The sequence below is a fragment of the Symphalangus syndactylus genome, chromosome 13 (assembly GCF_028878055.3).
Source record: "Symphalangus syndactylus isolate Jambi chromosome 13, NHGRI_mSymSyn1-v2.1_pri, whole genome shotgun sequence".
In the NCBI taxonomy this organism is placed as follows: Eukaryota; Metazoa; Chordata; class Mammalia; order Primates; family Hylobatidae; genus Symphalangus; species Symphalangus syndactylus.
Genome location: NC_072435.2, coordinates 24464326 through 24477392, shown reverse-complemented (window position 1 = coordinate 24477392; position 13067 = coordinate 24464326). Strand labels below are relative to the sequence as shown.

The 13067-nt window shown below is 48.7% G+C and overlaps 1 protein-coding gene across 2 annotated transcripts in view; it reads left to right on the top strand.

Moving 5' to 3' along the window:
• CACNG7 (calcium voltage-gated channel auxiliary subunit gamma 7) overlaps nucleotides 1-13067 on the top strand; it is a 30089-nt gene extending 17022 nt beyond the window's left edge. Inside the window, exons 5-6 of one of the 2 annotated variants that reach the window (XM_055239029.2) lie at nucleotides 10605-10750; nucleotides 11161-13067. In XM_055239029.2, the coding sequence (XP_055095004.1) occupies nucleotides 10605-10750; nucleotides 11161-11418 (404 nt within the window). In that variant the 3' untranslated portion in view covers nucleotides 11419-13067. The remainder of the gene's footprint in view (nucleotides 1-10604; nucleotides 10751-11160) is intronic. The other variant, XM_055239030.2, reaches the window with a different exon arrangement.

The window sequence follows — 13067 nt, the reverse complement described above, 5'->3', positions numbered from 1 at the left end:
AACACTGACTTTTTTTTTATTTTTTATTTTTTTGAGACAGAGTCTGGCTCTGTCGCCCAGGCTGGAGTGCAGTGGCGCGATCTCGGCTCACTGCAAGCTGCGCCTCCCAGGTTCATGCCATTCTCCTGCCTCAGACTCCCGAGTAGCTGGGACTACAGGCGCCCGCCACCACGCCCAGTCAATTTTTTGTATTTTTAGTAGAGACGGGGTTTCCCCATGTTAGCCAGGATGGTTTGATCTCCTGATCTTGTGATCCGCCCACCTTAGCCTCCCAAAATGCTGGAATTACAGGCGTGAGCCACCGCGCCTGGCCAACACTGAGTTTTTAAATATATCTCATTATTAAAATATAAAAAGAAGCCAAGCACAGTGGCCCGAGCCTGTAGTATTAGCTACTCTGGAGGCTGAGGTGGAAGAATCGCTTCGAACCCAGGAGATGGAGGCTGCAGTGAGCTATGATGGTGCCACTGCACTCCAGCCTGGGTAACAGAGTAAGACCCTGTCTAAAAAAAAAAAAAAAAGAATTATAAAATAAAATATAGAAAGAATAGTATAATGAAATTCATGGATCCTGTACTCAGTTTCAACAATTACCAACATATGGCAAATCTGTTTTTAGTCATATTGCTATGTCCTCTTCTGCATTTCACTACATTATTTTAAAGCCAGTCTCAGACATCATTTGATTCACAGATATTTCAGTATATCTCTGAGTTATAAGTAGTCTTTTATTTACTATAACCACCATGCTATCATCAAGCCCAAGCAAATAAGAATAATTACTTCATGTTATCTCATATCTAGTTAATGCTCACTCTTCCCCCATTGGCCTCATAAATGCCTTTTTATAGTTCATTTGTTGCAAATCCAGATCCAAGTTCCACATGTACATTGAGTTGATAGATCTCTGAAGCCTCTTTCAACCTAAAACAGTCCCTCTCCTATTTTTTTCTCACCATCTATTTTTTTTGAGAAATTTTGATTTTTGTTGTGTGGAATTCCCACATTGCAGAGTTTTCCAATGGAATCTTCTGTTGTGGTTTAATATGTTCATCTATTTCACTGTTTTCTTTTCTCTCTCCCCTTTTTTTTTGTTTTGTTTTTTTGAGACGGAGTTCTGCTCTTGTCGCCCAGGCACTGCAACCTCCGTCTCCCAGGTTAAAGCAATTCTCTGGCCTCAGCCTCCCGAGTAGCTGGGATTACAGGCACCTGCCATCATGCCCAGCTAATTTTGTATTTTTAGTAGAGACAGGGTTTCGCCATGTTGGCCAGGCTGGTCTCAAACTCCTGACCTCAGGTGATCCGCCCACGTTGGCCTGCCAAAGTGCTGGGATTACAGGCGTGAGCCACTGAGCCTGGCCTTTTCTTTTCTTTTTTTTTTGAGACAGAGTCTCACTCTGTCGCCTAGCCTGGAGTGTAGTGGCGCAATCCCAGCTCACTGCAACCTCCACCTCCCAGGTTCAAGTGGTTCTCCAGCTTCAGCCTCCTGAGTAGCTGGGATTACAGGTGCCCGCCAGCATGCTTGGCTAATTTTTTTTTTTTTTTGAGATGGACTCTCGCTCTATCGCCAGGCTGGAGTGCAGTGCTGCGGTCTCAGCTCACTGCAACCTCTGCCTCCCAGGTTCATGCAATTCTGTCTCAGCCTCCTGAGTCGCTGGAACTATAGGCGCCCAATACCACACCTGGCTAATTTTTGTATTTTTAGTACAGAGGGGGTTTCACCATGTTTTGGACAGGCTGGTCTCAAACTCCTGACCTCAGGTGATCCACCTGCCTCAGCCTCCCAGAATGCTGAGATTTCGGGTGTGAGCCACCACACTCAGGCTATTCCTGTGTTTTCTTGTAAGCCAAGATCTAAAAGAAGCTTAGATGGATGCATGTTTGATTTTTTTGTTTGTTTTGTTTTTGGCAAGAACACTTTATAGATAGGTGGTGCTATTCACATCCTGCTGTGTCTATTACATCAGGAGACACGGAATGTCTGATTGTTTCTCTTTTTGAGATATTAGACTTGATCACTGGTTCCAGTGTCATTAGCTTGGTCCATGTCATCGTTTTTCTGAAGACTGAGGGACACAGTATCCTGGTGAATGTCCTGCATCTTGGATTTATTATTTAATTTATTTTTATTTATTTATTTATTTATTTTTGATACAGAGTCTCGCTCTGTCACCCAGGCTGGAGTGCAATGGCGTGATCTCACCTCATTGCAAACTCCGCCTCCTGGGTTCAAGCAATTCTTGTGCCTCAGCCTCCCGAGTAGCTGGGATTACAGGGGTGCACCATTCACGCCCAGCTAATTTTGTATTTTTAGTAGAGATGGAATTTCTCCATATTAGTCAGGCTGGTCTCGAACTCCCAAGCTCAGGTGATCCACCCACCTCAGCCTCCCAAAATGCTGGGATGACAGGCGTGAGCCACTGCTCCCAGCCACATCTTGAATTTATTGTTTTCTTCATGGTAACATTTCATTTGTTCCTCTTTCCTTGTATTTTCTGTAACCTGGAAGTTCTGTCTAGACTAGAGGCTTGATAACATTCACGTTAAACATCATTGGCAAGAAAAGTCAGAGGTGCCGCAGCGTACTCTGTATCACATTACTCCAGGGAGCAAATAATGTCAGGTTGTCCCACTGTGAGTGGTACTAGCTCGAACCCTTGGTAACGGCGATGTCCATCAGAGTTCCCCATGGAAAAGGTAGGTTTTTCTTTTTACAATGAAAAAGCAAGGCCAGGCACAGTGACTCATGCCTGTAATCCTAGCACTTTGGGATTCCGAGGCGAGAGGATTGCTTGAGCCTAAGAGTTTGAGACCAGCCTGGTCAACATATTGAGACCCTGTCTCTCCAAAAAAAAAAAATTAGCCAGGTGTGGTGGTGCATGCTGTTGTCCTAGCTACTCCAGAGGCTGAGACAGGAGGATCGCTTGAGCCCAGGAGGTTGAGGCTGCAGTGAGCCATGATCATGCCATTGCACTCCAGCCTGGGCCATAGAGCAAGACCCCATCTCAACAGATAAATAAGTAAATGAAATACTAGTGTGCAGGTAATACTCAGCACTTTGAAAAAAAAATCTCTGGTTTGGGATACTTGTATTTTAAATTTTTTATTTTGGAAAAAATTTAACACTACAGAATGCTTGTAAAAATAATACAATGAACTCTCATATCCTTCACCTAGCCCAGTTTTTCAACATTTTACCACATTTGCCTTTCTCTCTATCTCCATAAGTATATAGATCTATATACACATATATGTATACACATATTACATATACATATATACCTATGTATACACATGTTATATATACATATATACACAAATATATACATATATGTGCACAAAATATATATATATACACACATTGGTGCAACCACTTGAATATAAGTTGCAAACACTTCACTAGTTCAGCAAGTATTTCCTAAGAAAAAGGGCATTCTCTTACCTAACCACAGTACAATAATCAAATTCAGGAAGTTTAAGGTTTGTAAAATACTATAGCTAATATCTAGTCCTATATTTAAATTTCACCAATGTCCCAATACTGTCATCTTTTTTTTTTTTTTTTTTGAGACAGTCTCGCTTTGTCACCCAGGCTGGAGTGCTGTGGCTCAATCCTGGTTCATTGCAACCTCTGCCTTCTGGGTTCCAGGATTCTCATGCCTCAGCCTCCCAAATAGCTGGAACTACAGGCTCATGCCACCATGCCTGGCTAATTTTTATGTTTTTAGTAGAGACAGGGTTTCACCACGTGGGTCAGGTTGGTCTCAAACTCCTGAGCTCAAGTGATCCAAAGTGCTGGGATTATAGGCGTGAGCCACCACCCCCACCCTCCAATATTGTCTTTTTTTTTTTTTTTTTTTTTGAGTTGGAGTTTTGCTCTTGTCACCCAGGCTGGAGTGCAATGGCACGATCTCGGCTCACTGCAACCTCCACCTTCTGGGTTCAAGCGATTCTCCTGCCTCAGCCTCCCGAGTAGCTGGGATTACAGTCACCCACCACCATGCCCAGCTAATTTTTGTATTTTTAGTAGAGATGGGATTATCATCATGTTGGTCAGGCTGGTCTCGAACTCCTGACCTTAGGTAATCCACCCGCCTTGGCCTCCCAAAGTGCTGGGATTACAGGTGTGAGCCACCGTGCCTGGCCTTTTTGTTTTGTTTTGTTTTTGAGACCAAGTCTTACTCTGTCACCCAGGCTGGAGTGCAGTGGCGCAATCTTGGCTCATTGCAACCTCCACCTCCTGGGTTCAAGCGATTCTCCTGCCTCAGCCTCCCAAGTAGCTGGGACTACAGGCGCTCGCCACCACGCCCGGCTAATTTTTGTATTTTTAATAGAGACGGGGTTTCACCCTGATGGCCAGGCTGATCTCAAACTCCTGACCTCAAGTGATCCACCCGCCTTGGCCTCCCAAAGTGCTGGGATTACAGGCGTGAGCCACCACGCCTGGCCCAGTGCTATCTTTTTACTACTTTTTCCTGATTCAGGATCCAATCTAAGATCATGCTTTGCATTTCCCTATTGTGTCTCTTTAGTCTCCTTTCTTTTTTTTTTTTTTAGACATGGAGGATGCCATGTGAACCTTTCATTTTTTATGGAGCTCTGCTGCCTTTTTTTTTCTTTTTCAATCTTTCATGTTGACGTTTTTGAAGAGTGCAGCCAGTTGGGCTGTAGAGTGTCCCACTGTCCTCATGAGTGGATTCAGGTTACGCATTCTCAGCAGGAACACGACATAAAGGAGGTAGTGGCTTGCTCAGCTCTCTTCTCCGGAGGCCCGTGGTGTGGGTCTGCCCTGTTGCTGGTGATGTTAACTTCGATCGCTTGGTTAAGGCGGTACCTGCCAGGTTCTTTCACCATAAAGGAAGTTTTTTATCTCTGTAATAATTAATAGATCTTCTGTGGGGAGATTCTGTCATCCAGCAATTGAGCATCCCCTTGTGACTCTTGCCTGAATCCAACATTGCTACTAGGATTGCAGAGTGGTGTTTTCTTGTAAGTCTATTATTCCACCTACATGGATAAATTGGTGTGCTACTGAAAAGAACTTTCTCTTTTTTCTTATTTTACATATGTATCAGTGTGGACTCATGTATTTTATTTTATTTTGTTTTTAATTTAGTTTTTTGTTTTTTGTTTTTTTGAGACAGAGTCTCACTCTGTCGCCCAGGCTGGAGAGCCGTGGTGCGATCTCGGATCACTGCAACCTCTGCCTCCTGGGTTCAAGCAATTCTTATGCCTCAGCTTCCCAAGTAGCTGGGATTACAGGCACCCACCACCACGCCTGGCTAATTTTTGTATTTTTGGTAGAGACCAGGTTTCACCATGTTGGCCCGGCTGGTCTCAAACTCCTGACCTGAAGTGATCCGCCTACCTTGGCCTCCCAAAGTGCAAAGATTATAGGCATGAGTCACTGTGCCCAGCCTAACTTAATTTAGTTTTTTGAGACAGTCTCCCTCTGTCACCCAGGCTGGAGTGCAGTGGTGAAGTCATAGCTCACTGCAGCCTTGAACTCCTAGGCTCGAGGGATCCTCCCTCCTGAGCCTCCCAAGTAGCTAAGACAACAGGAACTAATTATTTATTTTTAGTAGAGATGGGGTCTCACTATGTTGTCCAGGCTGGTCTCAAGCTGCTGACCTCAAGTGGTCTGCCCACCTCGGCCTCCCAAAGTGCTGAGATTCCAGGCGTGAGCCACAGCGCCCAGCCTCCATTATTTTTCAATGGCAAATCATGCTGCAATAAATCAGCCTGTGCATGTGTAGTTTCCCAAAATGGGAGAGATATCCTTAGGATAAATTCCTGGAAGCGGGATTGCTGGGTTAAAGGATAGATCCGTGTGTGATTTTGTTAGATGCTACTAAATCCCCTTTCACGTGGCGGCACCATTTTGCATTCCCACCAGCAATGTAGAAGAACGTCCATCCTCTCAGCCTCCCCAAAAGAGTGTGCTGTGAAGCTTTTAAACTTCTGACTACCTGGTTGATGAGAAGTGGTAGCTCATCATATTTTTCACTTGCATTTCTCAAATTTTGAGTGAGGGAAATATACTCTTTTCAACAGGGAGATCATAAAAGTCTCCTTCCTTCCTTCCTTCCTTCCTTCCTTCCTTCCTTCCTTCCTTCCTTCCTTCCTTCCAAGTCCCCTCCCTCCCTCCTTCCCTTCCTTCCTTCCTTCCTTCCTTCCTTCCTTCCTTCCTTCCTTCAAGGCACGATCTTGACTCACTGTAACCTCTGCTTCCTGGGTTCAAGCAATCCTCCTGCCTCAGCCTCTCGAGTAGCTGGGATTACAAGTGTGTGCCATCACACCCAGCTAATTTTTGTATTTTTAGGAGAGACGAGGTTTCACCATGGTGGCCAGGCTTGTCTGAAACCCCTGGCCTCAAGCGATCCTTTCACCTGGGCCTCCCAAAGTGCTGGGATTACAGGTGTAAGCCACTGCGCTTGGCCCATAGAAGGTCTTTCTAAAGAGGCAACAAGTGAGGAGAGATCTAAGTGACAGAGACAGACATGGGGAAATCTGGGGGAAGAGCATTCCAGGTAGAAGGAATGGCAAGACCAAAGGCCCTGAGGCAGAAGTGAGCTTGAGGAGTTCAAGGAAGAGCAAGAAAGTTAGGTGTTCTAGGCTGAGTGTGGTGGCTCAACGCTTGTAATCCCAGCACTTTTGGGAGGCCAAGGTGGAAGAATTGCTTGAGCTCAGGAGTTCGAGACCAGCCTGGGCAACATGGGGAGACCCTGTCTCTACAAAAAAATACAAAAGTTAGCCAGGCATGGTGGCGCATGCCTGTTGTCCCAGCTACTCATGAGGCTGAGGTGTGAGGATCGCTTGAGCCAGGGAGGTGGAGGCTGCAGTGAGCTATGATTGCACCAATGCACTCCTGCCTGGACAACAGAGCAAGACCCTGTCCCAAAAAGAAAAAAAGTAAAGAAAGTTAGGTGGGCTAAGAGGAAGAAACAAGGAGAAACTGATCAGAGATGGTGTGGGCAGGTACCGGACTGTTTGTATACTGTAGTCTAAGAGGTCAGCGAAGTTTTCTATAAAGAGCCAAACAATAAATATCTTCAGCTTTATTGGCCACCCAGTCTCTCTTGTAACTGCTCAGCCTTGTGGTTGTAGCACAAAACCAGTCATAGGCAATATGTAAACAAATGGGTGTGGCTGTGTTCCACTGTCATTTGTAGAAACCAAAATTTGAAATTAATATACTTTCAAAAGTTGAGATGTAAAACCAGGCACAGTGGCTCACGCCTGTAATCCCAGCACTCTGGGAGATGAGGTGGGCAGATCACTTGATTTTTATTTTTTATTTTTTATTTTTATTTATTTATTTATTTTCAGACGGAGTCTCGCTCTGTCGCCCAGGCTGGAGTGCAGTGGCGCGATCTCGGCTCACTGCAAGCTCCGCCTCCCAGGTTCACGCCATTCTCCTGCCTCAGCCTCTCCGAGTAGCTGGGACTACAGGCGCCTGCCACCACGCCCGGCTAATTTTTTTTTTTTTGTATTTTTAATAGACACGGGGTTTCACTATGGTCTCGATCTCCTGACCTCGTGATCCGCCCACCTCGGCCTCCCAAAGTGCTGGGATTACAAGCGTGAGCCACCGCGCCCGGCCATGGGCAGATCACTGGAGATCAGGAGTTCGAGACCAGCCTGGGCAACATGGCAAAACCCTGTCTCTGCAAAAAATACAAAAAATCAGCCAGGTGTGGTGGTGTGCACCTGTAGTCCCAGCTACTAGGGAGGCTGAGGTGGGAGGATCACTTGAGCCTGGGAAGTGAAGGCTGCAGTGAGCCATGATTGTCCCAGTGCTCTCCAGCCTGGGCAACAGAGAAAGACTCTGTCTTCAAAACAAAACAAAAAAGGCCGGGTGTGGTGGCTCACACCTGTAATCCCAGCACTTTGGGAGGCCAAGGTGGGCAGATCAATTAAGGTCAAGAGTTTGAGACCAGCCTGGTCAACATTGTGAAGCCCTGTCTCTGCTAAAAATACAAAAATTAGCCAGGCATGGTGGCAGGTGCCTGTAATCCCAGCTACTCAGAAGGCTGAGGCAGGAGAATTGCTTGAGTCCAGGAGGCGGACGTTGCAGTGAGCTGAGATTGCACCACTGCACTCCAGCGTAGGTGACAGAGCAAGACTCTGTCTCAAAAAATTCCAAAAAACTCACGCTTGTAATCCCAGCACTTTGGGAGGCCGAGGCGGGCGGATCACGGGGTCAGGAGATCGAGACCGCGGTGAAACCTCGTCTCTACTAAAAAATACAAAAAATTAGCCGGGCGTGGTGGCGGGCGCCTGTAGTCCCAGCTACTCGGAGAGGCTGAGGCAGGAGAATGCCGTGAACCCGGGAGGCGGAGCTTGCAGTGAGCCGAGATTGCGCCACTGCACTCCAGCCTGGGCGACAGAGCGAGACTCCGTCTCAAGAAAAAAAAAAAAAAAAAAAAAAAAAAATTACAAAAAACAAAATTGAGATGTAATTCACATACTATAAATTTCATATAATTCAGTGATTTTTAGTACATCCACAAGGTTGTACAACCATCTCCATTAGCTAATTTCACAGCATTTTCATTATTCTCAAAAGAAACCTCACATACCTTAGCAGCCAGACACAATTTCCCCCTCCATCCTATTCCCTGGCAACCACTAATCTTTCTGTCTCTGTGGATTTGCCTATTCTGGACATTGCATATAAATGGAATCACACAATATGTGATATTTTGCATCTGGCTTCTTTTAGCTTGCTTTCTAGGTTCATCCCTATGGTAGCATGAATCAGTATATCGTTCCCTTTTTTGGCTGAATAGTATTCCTGTATATGGATATACCACATTTTGTTTATCCATTCATCAGCTGATGGGCATTTGGGCTGTTTCCGCTTTTTGGCTATAACGCATAACGCTGTTACAAACATCCGTGTACGAGTTTTTGTATGAACATATGTTTCCACTTGTCTTGGGTACATACCTAGGAGTGGAATTGCTGGGTCGTATGATAATTCTATCTTTAACTTTTTGAGGTGCTGCCAAATGAAATTCATATACTTTTTATGTGCCACAAAATACCAGTCTTGTTTTGATTTTTAACATCATTTACTTATGTGAAAGCCATTCTTAGCTGGTGGGCCATACAAAATGAGGGGGTGAGCTGGGTTTCGTCCATGGACCATGGTTTGCCTACCAGCGGTGTAGACAGTGGAAGGAATCTGGGCTTATTCTGTGTGTGGCACACAGAACATAGGATTCTAGGGGAAGAGGTTGATAGGGGTTAGTTAGATACATTTATAGCCTCCTTAAGCCACTCTTGGCATGGTTACTGTTCAGAGGAAATTTCATCTGGAGAAAATGATAATCACCTCTTAGAAATTCTCAGATCGGACCTCTCCTCTGCACACTGTCCATATGCTCTATTTCCTCAATTGTAAATGGTGTTAAAAATGTACCTCCTTCAAAGAGGTGTTGTGAAGTTTGAATGAATGTATATATATACACAACACCAAGAACAGTGCCTGGCACAGACCAAGACCTATATAAGTCGTTGCTATTATTATTGCTATTGTTGCAATTATTATCCACACAGCCTCAGCTCAGGCCTCATCCTCTTCCCCCTGGAATATGTCTCCCTCCAGTCTGTTCCCAGCATCAACCAGCCCCCGAACGTTCTTCTAACACTGGGATCTGGCCCTGTCCTTCCTCTGCTACAAACTTTATGTAGCTCCCTAGTACCCTTGGTGTCAATGCTCAGCTCCTGGGCCCGGCATTCAAGGCTCACCATGGCTATACCGTCCCCTTTCTCTAACCTCATTTCTTGTGGCTACAGCTCATGTTACAGCTACATGGGTGGACCAGCTCTGTTTTCCCTCCTTCCCAAACCTTTGCCCGTGCTGTGCACTCTGCCAGTGTGCCCTTATTCTTCTCTGGGCCTCATCCTTTAAGGCTGGGCGAGGTGGCTCACACCTGTAATCTTAGCATTTGGGGAGGCCGAGGAGGGTGGATCACCTGAGGTCAGGAGTTCGAGACCAGCCTGGCCAACATGGTGAAACCCCATCTCTACTAGAAATACAAAAAAAATTAGTCAGGCGTGGTGGCGGGCGCCTATAATCCCAGCTACTTGGGGGGCTGAGGCAGGAGAATCACTTGAACCCGGGAGGTTGAAGGTTGCGGTGAGCCGAGATCAGGCCACTGCACTCCAGCCCAGGCCACAGAGTGAGACTCCATTTCAAAAAAAAAAAAGAAAAGAAGACTTGAACTAAGCAATCTTTCCTTCATTTCTCTTGCCCCTGCCCCAGGCGGGTTTGGCGCCCCTTCCAGAGTCCCAGAGAGCGTGCTACTTCCTTGTAGCACCTATCACCTTATATGTGACTTGATCAGTGTGTTCCTATTTTCCTTCTCCAATTGCACTGTGCGCTCCTGGATGGCAGATTTAGGGGGGTAAAGGGGGAGGTGGTTGTTGATTCATCTCTGGGCTCCCTGCACCCAACCAAGGCCCAGCACACAAGGGGCTTTCCGGGAAGTTAGTCCAGGACAGAATGGGGAGGAGGGGAAGGCAGTGAGGTGGGGCTGGGGCTGGGAAAAGGGGCCCACTTCTAATGGACGAGGGCACCCCCTCTGCTCCCCTAGGCCTCTCCTTGGTGGTGGGCTTGGTTCTTTACATCTCCAGCATCAACGACGAGGTCATGAACAGGCCCAGCAGCTCTGAGCAGTATTTTCATTATCGCTACGGGTGGTCTTTTGCCTTCGCCGCTTCCTCCTTCCTACTCAAAGAGGTGACGTCCGTGGGACCTAGACTCTAGAGTTCTGAATGGAGAGAGGTCTTGGGGACCTGGTTCCTGAGTCCAGGAGGAAGGAGAGGCTGGAGATGCAGACTCTGGCGTCAGAGGGAGGTGGTAGCTGAGGGTGTCCTGGAGGAAGAGGGGTCTGAGAGCTCCAACTTTTGGGATCCTGGGGGAGGGAGGGTCTGGAGACTGGGACTCCTGGGTCTTGAGGGAGGGGTCAACCTGAGGGCTTGGACTCCTGAGGTCCTGGGGAAAGAGAGGGCTGGAGCCCTGATCCTGGGTCCTGGGATAGGAAGGGGCTTGGGGTGGGGACTCTGAGTCCTGGATCGAGAGGAGATGAGTGGGGGGTCCGGGGATGCGCATGGGGGCGCCCCTGGGACTCTGACCTTGCCTTGCCGCAGGGGGCCGGCGTGATGTCCGTGTACCTGTTCACCAAGCGCTACGCGGAGGAGGAGATGTACCGTCCACACCCGGCCTTCTACCGCCCGCGTCTCAGCGACTGCTCCGACTACTCGGGCCAGTTCCTGCAGCCCGAGGCGTGGCGCCGCGGCCGGAGCCCCTCCGACATCTCCAGCGACGTGTCCATCCAAATGACGCAGAACTACCCTCCCGCCATCAAGTACCCGGACCACCTGCACATCTCCACCTCGCCCTGCTGAGGCCCGCCCCTCGGAGCTCCCCCTGCGTCCTCCTCCTCCTCGTCTTCGGGGGTCTCCCTGTAATGCAGCGCCCCCTTCCATCCTTGGGACTCCTCGCTCCCACCCGGAGAAGGCTGCGCCAGCTTTAGGCCCCGCCCTCTTCCCAATGGCTCCGCCCACAAACTCCCTTATTTCAATGGCCGCGCCCCCTTTTCCCGACCTCTCCTTTTCATTGGTCCCTCTCACTCCCAAATGATTCCTCCCCTTCGTTGGCCCGCCCCTTTCCTCTGGCCCCTCCTCTCCAAGAAAATTAGCTCCTCCCTCGTTCTCCACCTGCTCTGAGCTGGGAGCAGCCCGCGGCGGTGCAGGCGCCCAGCTCTCCGGAGCTCCCCAACCTCCGACCTCACCGCAGGGGCGCTGGGCTGGAGAGCAGGTTCGGGCAGCTGCCGGGAATGCCGACCATCCTCTTCTCCCTTCTGCTCTGGGCTTCCTTTTTCCCTGCCTAATCTCACCTCCCGACCTGCTGGGTCCTCCGGTGCAGTGGGAGGGCCGGCTTGCTCCATCCGCAGCCCCGGGGTGGCGTAGGGAAGGGGGCTGGAAGCCACGGATACAGTTAACCTGGCCCTTCCCTCCCCATCTCCCCGACTTCCCTGGAAGGTCCCATTCTTTCTCACCGGCTGGGCTCTTCTCTGCTTCCTGAAGGTTACCTGCCTTTTAGGGGGCTCTTGTCTAAAGGATCTTCTTGCTTTCTCAGCTATCCTTGGCTTCTTTTTCGTCTTCCTCCTCCTTTAACTCTTTCTCTCCTTTCCTCCCTTCACCTGCTCGTCCCAAGCCCTTGGGTGCATCCCGCCCTAGGCGCACACCAGACGGCCAGAATGGGGAACCTAGGGTGGAGGGAATTCCCCCACGCCATCTCCACACCTGTGCCCGCCTCTCCCCCCTCGAGGCCCCGTCGAGGGAGGGAGGGGCAGTAGCGGGGGTCGACACCCCCCCAAACCTCTAAGTCTTCCAATTTCTGGCTCTCCTCCTCATTGACGTCCCTCTTCCCCCCTCACAACCCCAACTCTGGCCTCTCTCAAGGGCCCGTCTGCCCCGTTGGACAGATTTTGGGGGGAGAGGAGGTCACCAGGAACTCGCCCACCCCCCCTTATTAGGGAAAGAGGGGCGAGGTAGCACAGTGCTGTACACGGAACCAGAATGGCCCCCCGGGTGGGGGGAGGGGGGCAGGGGAGGGACGGGGGCTTTTAGTTTGCATCTTAGGTGGGAGGGGGGAGGGGGGACCCGCCGCAGTTAACCTGACTTTACGCAGCGATTTTTAACGAGGCTGGGGGGAGGAGGGCACTGGGGTGGGGACAGGGTGGGGTGGGGGGCCTGGCTCTGTTATTTACCGTGTATCATATGTAAATATCGACAGAAACTTCAATAAACTTTATTTCAAACACGTCTCCGCCAGCCCGGAGGGAAGGGATTGGATACAGGGAGCTTACTCTAGGTCTCTGCTTGTAGGGTTGCAGGCCTAAAGTACTGCAGAATAACGTTAGATGGGTCGTTGTTAAATGACTTAATCATCATAATTATCAACGGCAGCGCTTTATACTTCAGTCCGTGTAAAGCATGCAGGACCGTAAGCGATACTGGTCAGGATCAATAAACACTTTCTCCTGGTATTA